This window comes from Monodelphis domestica, chromosome 5 (genome assembly GCF_027887165.1).
Source record: "Monodelphis domestica isolate mMonDom1 chromosome 5, mMonDom1.pri, whole genome shotgun sequence".
NCBI lineage: Eukaryota > Metazoa > Chordata > Mammalia > Didelphimorphia > Didelphidae > Monodelphis > Monodelphis domestica.
The window spans coordinates 37358489-37372874 of NC_077231.1; the positions used below are offsets into that span (position 1 = coordinate 37358489).

The 14386-nt window shown below is 50.1% G+C and overlaps 1 protein-coding gene across 3 annotated transcripts in view; it reads left to right on the forward strand.

The window, feature by feature from the left end:
• The first annotated feature begins 4827 nt into the window (after nucleotides 1-4827).
• The window catches only part of WNT10B (Wnt family member 10B), a 46928-nt gene continuing 37369 nt past the window's right edge, over nucleotides 4828-14386 (forward strand). For 2 of the 3 annotated variants that reach the window (XR_008912071.1, XM_056798338.1), the window contains exons 1-2: nucleotides 4828-5259; nucleotides 11319-11551. Coding sequence is in view for 2 of the 3 variants with exons in the window: in XM_056798338.1 (XP_056654316.1) it covers nucleotides 11435-11551 (117 nt within the window). In the remaining variant the exon portion in view is untranslated. Of the gene's footprint in view, nucleotides 5260-10065; nucleotides 10874-11318; nucleotides 11552-14386 lie in introns of those variants that run through there. The other variant, XM_056798339.1, reaches the window with a different exon arrangement.

The following is a 14386-nucleotide window of genomic DNA, read 5'->3' on the forward strand; positions in this document are numbered from 1 at the left end:
ATGCAGAGTTGAGTGAGAAAAACCAAGGGGAAAAAATTATACAAATGTAAAACACTGACATCTGTCTGTATATGTACATATAAAGAGGTACATGTGTATATGTATTCTAGTAGACCATCCTCTGTAAGATGACAGTAGATTGCATTATCAATCCTTTGGAGTAGTTATTGGTCACTGAATGGCATTGTAAAGTTTTGAAAAGTTGTTTTTCTTTATAATGTCTTAGTGTTTGAGGCAGCTGAATCACTGCCTGGAGTATAGTGAGTTAGAAGAATCTGGAGTCTGGGACACCTGAGTTCTAATCCAGCCTCAGGCTCTTATTGATTGAGTATCCCTATATGAGTCACTTAATCTATAGTTGCTTCAGTTTCCTCAACACTAAAATGGGAATAGTAACAACACCTGCCTCTCAGAGTTGCTGTGAAGATCAATGAGACAATCTTTCTAAACCACTTATCATGGTAAATGGCACATAGTAGGTGTATTTCTCTTCACTCAAAAGTCACTAGGAAGAGTAGGGGGAAGAAGAGGGACAAATAGTTTTTGGAAGGTTTGGATGCATTTATTTGTTTGTCCTCTTCTGCTATTTCCTCTGTAGTCTGGATTTTTCCTCCATAAAAATTATCCAGGGTCAATGCCTTCTTGTTCTTCTTGGTGTAGGGAAATTGTTTTTCCTGGGCATTGTTTGCCATCACTATGATGGTGTTTCCTTCCCTTTCCAGTCAGAAGTCTGAGTGAGGAGTACAGGCTCTCTGTGTATGGAGCTAAGAAGCATGGTTTTTGCCTGAGGCTACCTCTCAAGTCTCTGTAGCTTCTACGGTTTGCTCCCCTTGGCTGTACTATCTCCTCACCCAAGGTCTAAGCTCTTCAGCCTGCTGGGGTCTCAAGTCTAGCTGCTCTCAGGGGTAGGTCTTTGGTGGTCTTAGTCAGTTGCCAAGGACCTAGAGGTGCCCCTTGCTCGATCACTGATGCTAGTGCACTGGCTCTGACTCTAGCGCACTGGCTCAGTGTGTAGGGTGGGAGAGGGTTGATCAGTTTACATTTTGGTGGAAGCAATTTTGCTCCCTTATAGTGTGGAAATGCCCAAATCCCACATACCTTCAATGTTGCACCCTACTGTAGAGTACCTTCAATCATATGAATTTGGATTTTTGGGGGGCCTTTTGAGGTAGTATATATTGGTAAATGATGAGGAGAGGAGGAGTCCTGCATCTACACTGCTGCCATGTTTTCCTGGAAGTCCAGGGGACATATATTTTTGAACATAGCCAGTGTGGGAACTTATTTTGTTTAATTCTGTTTGTTTACTATAAGGTTCTTTTTTCTCAATGTGAGGATGGGTTTTGGGAAGGAAAGTAGTCCTAATAATAGTGATACTAAAAAATAAGGGAAAAGGGAGTATTGTTTTCAAGGTAGATCAAGGTAGAAGTAGGAAATTGGGGTTAAGTGACTTGCTCAGGGTGATACAGCTAGGAAGTATCTAAGGTCAAATTTGAACCCAGGACCTCCTATCTCTAGGCCTAGCTCCCCATCTACTGAGTCACCTAGCTATCTCACTTTTTTAAGCAGAGATGAGAACAAAAAGAGGTTCAAGGGCAGGTAGGTGGTGCCGTAGACAGAGAGCCAGACTTGGACACAGGAATTTCTAGATTCTAGCTGTGTGACCCTGGCCAAGTCATTGAACTCCAATTGCCTAGCCCTTGCTTCTCTTCTGCCATGGAGCTGATACTTAACATAAATTCTAAAATAGAAGATAAGGGCTTAAAAAGACAAAAGGAGATTCAAAAGGTGAGACAAACAAAACAACTTAGAAACAATGACTTTACCATCTTTTTTAAAATGAAAACTTTACGTAATAGAGATTCAGTTTCTTATACAAACCTTTTTTTCTGTTCTGTACACATGGAAATGCTCATGTTTGCAAATAATTGTCAAGTTTAGAGTTATAATTTTTTAAACAAATAGTGGTTACTTAAAACTACTGTCATTCTTTCTTGTTAGGTTAATACTTAAACATCAAAATATGAAGTATGAAATGGGATGACTGAATTAACTTTTCACATTCACTTCAACTCTGTGCTGTCAAGCAAAATACTTTTCTTCTGATAAGCCAGGCCCAGCGTGGTCCCCGTCTCAGAAATGGATGTAGTTGAAGACCCTTCTTCATGCTGTCAGGCAGCTCAGGGACCCAGGAGCCCCCAAGCCTCATAAGACTGTGTCACGCCTGGACATACCCACTTCAGGATCATAGTTTGTTCATTTATGCTCAAGAGAAAAACAAAACAGAAGAAGAACTCTGGGGTCCAGGGCCCAGGCTCAGACTTGCTTAGATACGGTGTGTGTGTGTGTGTGTGTGTGTGTGTATGTGTGTGTGTGTATGTGTGTGTATCTTGTGATTGTAGCCACCATGAAGTTTGACTGGAGAAAGGTATTCCCTTGTTCACCCCTTAAAGAAAGTCCCAGATTTATAAGGCAGAGGGGACTAAATGGTTTTTAAAATCTCCCTAGTGGACACCTCTTCCAATTCCCTCCCTCACCCCTACCCGAACACGCATGCACCCTACATTGGAATCAGAGCTAGAAGGGATCTGAGAAATCATTGCAAATTCCCTTATTTTACAAATGAGGAAATTAAAGGCTGGACATTCACTGATTTGGCCTGGTCACAGTTAAGTAAGTAGCAGAATTGAGGTTCCGACTAACGTTCTCTGGCTCTAAGGTCAGAACTCTGTCTCGTACACCACAGTGACTAATTCCATTTATCAGAAGTCTTTAAGCCAATGTTCGATGGCTCCATTGTTGGGGTTGTTGTAGATGGGACCCAGGATTTAAGGAGAGTTTGTGCTACATGACCTTTGAGGTCTCTTCCCACCCTATGTCAATGGTATCATAAAGATGGAAAGAAAATATGGCAACAGGTGGATTGCCAATGAATGATTAAGCTGATACTTCCCTGGCTTTTTTCAGCCCATACCTAAAACCCCACATTCTACAGGAAGTCATTCCCCAATTCCTCTAATACACTTAGTGCCTTCTCTGTTGATTATCTCCATTTTCTCCTATACATATGTGCATATCACCTGCTCCGTTAGACTGTGAGCACTTTGAAGACAGGGACTATTTGTTGCCTTTCTTTGTACCCGTAGCATACAGTGTGTTGCCTGGAACTTTGTAAGCATGTAATAAATATATAGTAGAGGAAGGTAGGTGATGCAATGGATAGAGATAGATTGGCTAGAATCATGAAGACTTGTGTTCAAATGTGACCCACTTACTAGTTTGGTAACCCTGGGTAAGTCACTGTCTGCCTCAGTTTCCCAAACTGTAAAATTAGGATTATACTAGCACCTAACTCACAGAGTTGTATCAAATGAGATAATACTCTTAAGAGTGTTTAGCACAGTCCTTGGCACAAGTAGGCACTTACCATGTCTGTTTTCTCTCCTCCTACTTTTTTTGATAACTTGATTTTGTTTGGGAAGTTCCTAATGACCACTATGAAGATGAAGAACTTGCTTAAGATAGTACTTTAGGAATATTCATTAGCTAGTGGGTGGAAAAATTTGGAGTCCCACCTTCATTCTGTCTCTCCAGGGCTGGAGGCAGGCTCTCCTTCCCTTCCTGAGAAGCTACTCCCACAGTATCCAGTTAGGAACACAAGGTATTGGTTTATAGATCTTTGACCCTCCCAATAATCTTTTAGATCCCAGAAGTCTTTAACTGATGTGACTCCTCTGAGTAGACTTGTGTGCTTGTGGGCATGGGCAGTTTCATTTTATATTTGCATATCATAGGTTGCAAACTGAATTAGATGCTAGCCTAGAATGGCACTTTTCCTTTTTAGCAAATCTTTATTTGAGGGAGACAGTGAAATTGGAGTAGGTAGGGACAGGCCAACTCCATCAAAGAGATACAGACTTCTTGTCCTGAGGCTTATCATTGATACTTCCACAGACAGAGCTAAGTAGCTGTGCCCTCTCCCTAGCAGATCAAAGAAACATTGGACTAAAAAAGGATGTCTTGTGGGATCTCTATCCTCAAGGACTTGTCACCTGCCTCCCATCTCCTCACAGGCTCATGTGCCTTTTTACAAAGTCCCTGCATGGACCCAGAGATGTGGGAATCTTTAGTATATTGGAGAAGGAGAAAGAAAGAGGAAGAGAATAAGCATTTATATAGCACCTACTATGTGGCAAGAGATTTACACATATTGTTTCATTTGATCCCTGTAAGGGAGGTGCCGTTATTTTCCCCTTTTTACATTTGAAGAAATAAGTGACTTGCCCAGAATCACACAATAACAAGTGTATGAAGCTAGATTTGAATGCAGATCTTTCTGCTTTATCCACTACACCCCATCTGCCCTTGCTAAATTAGTTTGTATACAGGCCCTTCCCCAAAGCCATACATCATGGAGTTTCCCCTGAGTTCTCTGCTGACCCCAGCCCCAGAACATCCTGGAAGTATAGATCCCCTCCATCTCTGTTCCATCTTCTTCCCCCTACACCAAGCCACCCTGGAAATTATTGTAGAGGGTTTTGGAGTCCAAGAGAGATGAAGGCAGAAGTCTGGAATGGAGTGGGGGAACTGCATGTTCTGTATAATGCAGGGTATTGGAGGCTGCCAGGATCTGAGAGTGGATCAGAAGATTTTCTCCACCTGAATGATGTCACTCGTCCCTAGAAGTGAAGTGTGCGGGGATCATCACAGAAGATCCCATCACTGATGTCATAAGCAAGCCTCTGAACGGGCTAGCCAGCCTCTGCCAGCAAAATCTTTGCCCCTCACGATCCCCAACACTAATTTCTAGTACCTTTTTCAAGAATGTGGACAGCTCCCCAGTTATGTGGGATATTGCCCATTCTCCCAAGATGCTCCGGGGTCTGAATTGGCCCTTGGTGGGTTTGGGGGAGACAGGAGCTGGGGAGGGGGGAGCTGAGAGTGAGAGCCAGGCCCATCTGAGGTCGGGGGAGTGAATGCAGCATTGTTGGCCAGGGCCAGAGTCACAGATAATTACCTCAATTAGTGACAATGGGAGAGTAATAAATACAGGCTTAGTGTCTCCTACCCCACCAGGGCTCCGAAGATTAATCCAGCCTGACGGGCCAGCCCTGAAAGGCATGATGGACAATTCATTAAACTCCCCAAATGCCCCACAACCTGGGCGTGAAGGCTGAGTTAGCCCCCCGGGGCCTGCGCCTTTGTCCTGATTGTGTGTCTCCGCCACAGCAGAGTCGGGCAGTCCCCAGAGATGGGGAGGTGAGTGGGGGTCCCCCAGCCTGGCCAGGCGGCGGGAGGATTAGGCCAAAGTCCGGCCCTGGTTGCCCTGGCACGATGGGCTGACTGGGCTGGAATGTCCTTTGGGGGGGAGCGGGACGAGCGGAGGGGCGGGGCAACAAGGTGGGGTAAGGGAGGGGGCACACAAAACCAGGAGGCAGGAGGAGTTAATTAGACGCCAATGGGGAGAGGGAAGGACCACAATAAAACCCAGAGGACTGCCTGGGTCGCCCCCTCACTTCCGAGGATTAATGTGGGGGAGGGCCAGGAAGGAGAGGGCACAGGTCCTGGGAGGGAGCTGCATTCTCCTACCCTTTCGCTCAGCATGGCACCTTGTGACCATGTCATTCCGCGCAGGTCTCAGAGGCTGGCGTCTCCCACGGCCCTTCTGGAGAGAGATCGCCAGGACCTGCCTCACCTGCAGTCAGTCCCCCAGGCCCAGCAGGAGCCCCGGAGAGGCAGGGTGTCGCAGGGAGCATTTCCCCCATTTCACTTCGACCAGAGGAGGTCGAGGAAGAATTAGCACTGCCCCACCCCCAAGCCTTCCCCTGGTCAGGGGGGGAAACCAGGACTTTTACTTCCCAGGCTGGTCCCGGGTCTGTTCTGAGCAGACTCAGGCTTCCATGGGAGAGTTATTTCAAGCTGCTGGCCCTGTCTCTGTGGCGTGTGGATGTGGATGTCTATTATCTGTCTCTACAGCCCTCCAGAATGGGAATGCAGGCCCGTGAGGGGCTTCTTGGTCCCCGGATCTATTTGTGTGAGAGCAGGAATACGAGGGAGGGGATGCCCTTTGGGTTTCTCTGGAGATTGACCTTCCTCTGGGCCATATCCTTAGGAGATCCCACCAGGCCTGGCTGGGGCAGCCCTGTGACCCCTTTGCTTCTCCGGCCTGGGCAAAATCCTGATTTGCAGCAGAGTGTCCAGGACCCTTTGGGGCCCTGCTGTTGCTACTCTCCATAGAAAAGGCAGCTCATTGCAGGGATTCTTGGAAAAGGGCCCCATGGCCTTCCAGGGGAGTCCCAACCTGGTTCCTCAACCCTAGACCTGGGGGTGTAGGGTAACCCTCTCTCCATTCCTAGGAACCACCCCCACACCTGGCCCTTCCTCAGGGAATGACAGGGGAGCTATTTGAAGGCAGCTCCCCTGGCATATTTATAACCTGCCTCTCACTGGATGCTGCTTTTAGCCCAGACGTGTATGTGTGTGTGTGTGTGTGTGTGTGTGTGTGAATGTGCATGTGTGTGGGGGGGCTCTGTCTCAAGTTGGACGCCCTGTCTGGGTGTGGAAAGAGTGAGTAAGGGTGAGTGGTGGGCAGTTCGGCATGGATATTCCTGCTCACACCACAGCCAAACAGCTTATTTTCTCCTCTCTTTGTTATTTTTCTCCCTCTGGGCTGGTGAGCAGGATTTAGCTGGCGCTAAGGGGGGTGGGAGGTGGGGAGCTGAACCCCAGGGTATTTGCAGCCCCACTGACAAGGTTTTTCCAGGGTGCAAATGCTGAGGCGTTTGCTACAGGCATGCTGGACCCCCCAGACAACTTGATGCATGCCAACCCCTCCACCCAGCTCTTAGGTCTGTCCTTCCTGCCTTTCCTCCCTCCAATCCTGGAATTTTTCAGTGGCAACCCCACCCCTTGATTCACTAATGCCAGCCCACATGCCAGGGCTCTGGCACCAACTGGAACAAGGTAGTGCCACTGGTTTCCTTCTCCTACTTGAGCAAAGCTTCCTTTGCCCCTGCCCCTGCCCCTGCCCCAGATGATCCCATTCTAGCTTTCTAAGTGGCCTGCCTCTCCTGCTTCCCAGTTTCCTAAGAAGTCTTGGAATGAAGAGATATGCTCTCCACACTTGGAGGGGGCTGTCCAGATCGATGTCTCTTACCTAGCTCCATTATGTGGTCCTCATGCAGACTGTGAGGTAGTCACTGGGCAGCTGACATTAGCTCTATTGGACAGGAAAAGGGGGAAATCAAGCAAGATGTCCCCAGTAATACAACTTCTGGGGAAAGAACTAGAACCCCAGGTCTCCAAGGCCACAGCACCTCTTCCTTGTCTTCAGACTTCTTTATTTCCATTCACCTCCTTTCCCTAAGGTGCAGTAATGAGGGAGACAGAAGCTTCCTGGGTTGAGGGGTCCAACAATGGAAAGAGAAAGAAGCTCTCTAGGTTCAGTCTTGTAATAGATGCTTTCCCTGGGGCATTCTTCTCTATGCTTTTCACTGTCCCCACATGCCCTTGCATTCCCCATTCCTCAAAACCTTCTCCTCTCCAGAGTTAATTCATTCTTTCTCCCTTCGGGCTGAGGACCAGGATTTAGCTGGTGCATGGGGTAAGTATAAGGAAAAGGCTGGATGCTTAGCTTAAAGGTTTTTGCCTTTTGAGAAGCACAGGAGATTTGGTAAATGATAAACAGTCAGGGTTATGATTAGGGTTCAGGGTTCATGAGGAAGGTGCTGCTTAGGTCTAGGTTAGGATAGAGGCACTTAAGAACTTGTCCAGTGTAGAATGGATGCTCTGTTTAGTGTAAGGACCACAGTCCAGTTTTAGACAGCATTGGCTTGGGGCCAGGGTTGAGGAAGTTATTCAGCATTTATGGGATGAGTTTAAGATGACATTTTGGTGAAGATTGTGTTTATAGAATTTGGCTCCTGATTCCTTTGCCCTCTGCTTCCTTCCTAGATCCCTTTCATTTCTAAATCCTGTGGTCCTTTGATTCTTACCCATCAGTTCTGATCTTTGAAATCTAGAATGCCATCATGGGTTTCTTGGGACTTCCATACTTCAGAGTGGAAGTTCTCTTTGGTGTTAGTAGCCTTACTAGGAGAGTTGCCTGTCTTCTGTGACTTCTTTCCTATTAAAAAATTCTCAAAGCTCCAGCCAGGACAGATGGGCCTTGGAGCCTCACTCCCATCATCATCATCATCATCATCAAGCCTGACAGTTTCACTGAAGTTTTTACTTCCAAGCACTTTTACATCTATGATCTCATGAATAACCCTGGGAGTTAATTTGGGCAGGTACAATGGATTCCTACTCTGCCAGTGAAGAAATTCAGGAATCATGTAAGCAGGAAGGAAAGAAGTGGATTAGAGTGGGGATCATGGTTTAGTGGAAAGATGACTAGAATTTGAGGTAAGAGGCTTGGGTTTGAATCCAATCTCTGCTAATTGATAGCTGAGGAGCCTTTACATGAGTCCCTTAACTTCTCTAAGCATCAATTTTCTCCTTCAGAAAATGAAAGGGTTATATTAGATAATATCTCAAGATCCTTTCCGTCTCTAAGTCCTATCATTCTATAATGTAACACAAAATAACATAAATGGAGGTGTAGAGGAGGATAAGTGACTTTTCTGAGATCACACAGCTTTTTAGTGACAGAGGACCCACATTAAGGACTTCCCTAATTGTCCCCTTTCCACAGGAGAAGAGGGTCCACCAGTGGCCTCAGCAGGGTCAACTGGAGGTCAAAGATCCTGAATCTCTGGCCTGACCCCTGTTAAGTGCCCAAGTCTGTTCATATTACCCCTTCCTGAGGCCTCTCTTTCCCCCTGGGCTGCTGGAAATAGAAAAATCCTTGCTGAGGAAAAGTGGGGTTAGCACCAACAATGGAATGTTCAAGGAAAAAGCCATTTATATCACTGATAAAAAATAGAGATTTTATTCTGCAAAGGAGAATACTACAGGGGACAATGGGTGCACAGAAGAGAAATGTTGGTTTCTGTGACCAAAGATATCTTTGTGAATCTATAAAAGAGAAATGGGAGAAGGAACAGGGCAGGGCCAGAGGACAAGAGGAGAAATTGTGGAACAGAGTCTGGAGGTAGGGGTGGTACTGTGGATCAGGCTGGGACCCAGCACAATAAATATTTTATTTACAAGAACCAAATCCTCAGCTTGGTATCCACAGTTCAGTGCAAATTATTTACACACTGACTAGGGAGGAGGCTGGGAAAGGGTGAGAGTGGGGACATAGTAGGCAGAACTCACAGCTGTTCAATGGCCCCATCACAGAGGCTGGGTGGAAGGTGACCTCTTCTGGGTCTCCCTAACCCCATTAGACACATCACTACAGCTGACCGCCCCTGGAACTTTTCTGCCCCTTCTTTAGGTAAGGAGAGAGGTGGGCACTGCCTAGTTTGATGCGTGGAGGCTGGGTCCCAGGTCTCGCTGCCTGCCCAGCTTTCTGCCCAGGAAAGTCTGTGGGGACCAGAGGAGAAAAGGCAAAAGACAGAGCTAAGAACAGTGGGAGGAATCAGAAAGAAAAGAGAGAAAAGAAAGAAGGACTATGCGGAGCGGAAGGACGCTAGGGAAGTCCACTATCAAAGCCGGTGGTGGTTTCTCTCTCTAACTTCTATAAGCCCCAGGAGGTTGGAAGAATTGAAATCATCTCCTTTTCTGTGCTGGGTGCAAATGGGTCTGAGCTCAGGACTTCACAGAAGAGAAGGAAGGAAGCAGTGCTGCAGAGTATTTCCCCCAGGGAAAACTCGGGGGGCGCGGGGGGGGGGGAGGGGGGGATTGCTATGAGAAAGACGGGAGGGCTCACACACCGGCCTTTATAGCAGTGTGGGTTCCGGTTCACCCCAAGCAAGAGATTTGGGGTTCCCTTGACTGACCTGGGAAGTATGGAATGGGGAGATAGGACAGAGGAGTGCCAAGAGAGTCTGTGAAGGAGGGGAGGGATGGAATAGGGACATTCAAGGACGATGGGAAATGAGGGGCCTGGATTCTGGCCTGGGAATTCCTGGGATTCCCGGGGTGAAGGGTTGCCGGGGTGGGGGTGGGGGATGACTGCAGTGCTGGGCAGGAGGCCAGAGGGTAGTAGTGTTCCTCGGAGGCTGTGGGGTCACAGGCTCCCTCACAGACATTCGTGCAGCACTCGCGTATGGGTGCAGTTGCGGCAGCTGACGTGGCAGCACCAATGGAAGGTGCAGTTACAGCGCTCAGTTACGCGCTGCGTGCGCGTGCGGTGACCTCGGCCGCAGCACAGGAGCTCGCAGCCGTCCAGGGCAGGGGAAGAGCTGTTGCAGGCCCGGCCTGTGGTGCCCGCTGTGCCCATGCGACCGCTGTAGGTGCAGAAATTGGGCGATTTCTCGAAATACACGAGGTCGTGCGGTGAGGGAGGCTTGTGGGCGGGGTCTTCCGGCTCGAGGCGCAGTAGCTCCGCGCGGGATGCGCGATTATTACCTCGGTTGCCATAGAGCACACGCGAGGCGCCGTCAAAGCGGTCCCGCAGCACATCGCCCACCGCGCGGAGCGTGGGCAATCTCATCCAGCACGTGCGCACAGTGCACGAGCCCGACATCCCGTGGCACTTGCACTCTTGGCGCATCTCCGAGAACACTGTCTGTGGGAAAGAGACAGTCGTCATTTTCTGTAGCTTCGCCTGACCATCCTACTTCCTTAAAAGCATCCGGTCACCTTCCCTAAGTACAGCCCCCTCCTAGGGCAGGCAAGACCACAGTGGCTGGACCTTTTAATTCCATCCGCTTCCTTTCTTTCCTGCTGACTTGCCTTCGAAGTGGGGAAAGCACTGCATTTGGAATCGAAAAGGCTGTGCTGGAGCTCTGGATCTACCACTTAACTGGGCAAATCAAAATATGTAAAGGAGGAAACTGGGCCAGCTGTTTTCTACTGTCTCTCCGCCGTCTCTTATCCTCCGATTCCAAAGCCTTTCCGGCCATTTATCCCCAGGGTTGGGTTGTCTGACCAGTGGATCCGCTCACCTAAGCCCAGCTTTCCCAGGCTTTTCGGCTACACAATCTGCTCTCACATAAATTTACCTTAACCTACACCCACATCCTCACCCCGACCCCCACATAACCTTGCTAACCTGGGCACACTAACTGCCCCCTCTTCCGCATACCCACACTCTTGCTAAGCCGAGGTCTGGTTTTTTAAAATTTATTGTGAGTCCTTACTATGAAATTCTTATCCCCCTCATCATGCATCTCCCCCCCCACCACCACACACTCCCTTTACCGTGCGCCCCGCCTCGTTGTTGTGAAGGTTCATGAGGAAACGCAGGTCTCTCCCCTTCTCCCCAGAATCCACAAATTCTCGACCAAAAAGGCGGCCAAAATCGATGTTGTCACTGCAACCTCCCCAGTGCCAGTCCGGACCCCCAGGGCCACGCCGCCGGTAGTCACACGTACAAGATTCTATGGAACCCTCGGAACAGGAGCGAGCGACAGAGTGTGTCACTCCAGCAGATGTGATGGCGAAGATAAAGGCGGTTTCTCGACATCCTGGTAGCGGAAGAAGAATGAGTGTCACTGGGGTAGGTGGTGATGGTGGGGTTACCGGTGGATGGGAGGTTCTGGAAACATCATTTGGGACCCAGGAGTTCTGGGCATATGCATAGACACATTCCCCTACATTCCTTGGCTTGCAAACCGCAAGACACGAGCATACACACACTCTCACATCCAGCAAGCATTTTGATTGCTAAGGGTAGTTGAAGATGAAGAAATGGAGCCTACAGCTCCTTCCTGCCTCAGTTTCTCTAGCCTTCATCTGGAAAAGAAGGGGGTAGTTTGAAAGGAAAAGATGGGTAGGCTGGAAAGACTGAACTGATCCGGCGCCCTCGGTAGCCACTTATGGGTATCTAAACTTCCTACACTTACACCCCGCCCCGCAGCGCAGCCTCTGCTGTACTGTACTGGAGTGACCGAGAGCTATCTAATTCCTAGGAGCAGCTAAGTGTCAGCTTCCCTGGAAGAGAGAGGAGAAAATAGGATTTGGGGTGGGGGTAGTGTCCTGCACACCACATAGAAAGTGGGCAACCCCCATCTGTCGATTGATTGATTGTGTCTGGATGCGCTCTGGGACTTGAGCTCCAATCCGCTCCTAGCCCAGGGCTGACGGTATCTTGGCTAAAGCGGCCCCAGAAATCTACCTATCCCTTAGTGTGACCTTTGTCCGCCTCGTCCCACAATCTCCTCCCTCCCGCCCTCTCCCAGACTGTTTCCTCCCAGCCCAGCAACTTCCCCAGCGCGCACCTCGGTTGACTATTTTGCCGAAAACGTGGGGCCCTGAAGCCGTGGGGCAGTTCCAGCGTCGATTCCGAAACTGCCACTTGCACTCCCTCACAGCGCTCTGCAGACCTCCGCTCACGCTGTGCAAGATCCCCGGGTTTTGCCGAATTAGCCGCCGCTGCTTGCGGCTAAGCAACTGCAGACTTGGTTCCAGCACCAGTTGCAAGCTCTTTGAGTCGGTCAGCAGGTTGGTGGAGGACGCCACATTCACTATTCCCCTGGGGTCGGACACGGATGTCAGGGGCTCAGGCTTAGCTCGGACTCTTAGATCCCTGTCTAGCCCCACCAAAAGAGCTGACACCCTACCCAATCCCATTCCGTTTCATTCAACAAACAGGTAGTAAATGTCTACCAAACCACTGTATTCCCTTCTCTGCTGCAACGAAGTCAGACTGCAGCAGGATGATGAAAGCATCATAGTCATAAAACCCAGGTGCCTGGGTTCAGAGGCTCCTCTACAATTGGAACTAGGCACTTGCATTTCGATTCCCAGGCAGTTTCTGTCCCCAGACATACCCATTCTACACGCACACACCCTCCCCAACCCGCGACACACAACTGCTCTGTGTAGACCGCTGAGTGGCAATTGACTGAGACCCAAACAGATGACAAACTCTCTGTTCCTGTGTGTGTGTGTGTGTGTGTGTGTGTGTGTGTGTGTGTGTGTGTGTGTGAGCGAGCGAGCGAGAGAGAGAGAGAGAGAGAGAGAGAGAGAGAGAGAGAGAGAGAGAGAGAGAGAGAGAGAGAAACTGCAGTTCGGTTGAATCAAGGAAAACCCAGGACCGGTGTGACCATTTGAGCTACAGTTGGATTGGGGGGCGGGGAGGGGGCGTAGAAGGGAGAAAAGCAGCAAACTTAGAGGAAAGGGGAGAAGTGTTGGGAGATGTGCAGTTCTTGGGATTAGTAGGAGTCGCAGAGCCAGGAGCACAGAAGAGCTGAGACCAGAGTCTCGGAGAGGAACTATACCACCAAAGCCGCAGCCTCAGACTGCAACTTTGGACAGCTCTGGACAGCTCCGAGCCCCTCTTTAGTCTCCCAGGCTCTTTCTCCCTCCCAGCCTTATTCTCTGAGAATTCTTCCCTCCTCTTCCTCCCCCTCCCCCAAGGAATGGAGCGTATGTGTAAGAATGCGCAATGTCTCTCAGGTCTGTCCATCTGTCTCCGTGTATTTGAGACTTGAGTGGAAAACGTGGGGTTAGCAGCCCCGACTCCAGAGTCCCCTGACCTCGGATCACTCACCACCATCTGCCGCTGCTGTTGGCGGCCAGAACTCCAGGCATAGCCGCGAACGCCAGCAGTGTTGCGGCTCCCCAGCTCAAAAGCAGAGTTTCGGCCCCCATTATCAGTCTCTGGCGAGCTGGGACTAGACTGCTTCCCGCTATGGCGGGGCAGGACAGGCGGCGTGGGCCCCGGTTCCCAGGATCCCCGAATCGGATCTAAAAATTCCTGGTCCAGGTGACGGCTTGCAGCATGGCTTGCAGGGTTGCTAAGCGAGGTCCGGGCCCGGCTGACAGCCTGGAGTCTCCTAGGACAGCAGCAGCAGCACCTCTTATAGCTGGGGTCCGGACAAGGAGGGTGCTCGGGCCGGGCCAGGCCGGGCCTCCACACAGGGGCGCACGGGAGAGGGGCTCAGACAATGGACAGCAGGGCCTTACGGAGCTCTGACTCTTCTGCCTGCGGAGCTGGCTGGCTGGCTGGCCGTCGGGGCTCACCCCCCCCCGTCCCTGGCTTCAGGGCTCCCGCCCCCCAGTCTAAGCACCGGCTGTGGACCCCTCCCCTCGGGATTCCCTCCTACGCGCTTCAGCCTCACTCCTCCCCCCTACCCGGGTCCGTCGAGGCCAAACCAGGCAAGTCAGGTGGCCGGCAGAGGGAGCGGCAAATGCAGACTTGCAAGAGATCTGGCCCTGGAGCCCCCAGTCCGGTTACCCCAGCCGCAGTCCCGCCTTCCCCCACCCCGCCCCCCGCATTGGGCTGTACTTTCGACGTCACCTCAGCTTCTACCGCCCCTACCCCCCACCCCAAGAGTCCACAGGCTGCGGTCTGAGAATGGGACGCGGGGGAGAAACCACCCCACCCAGG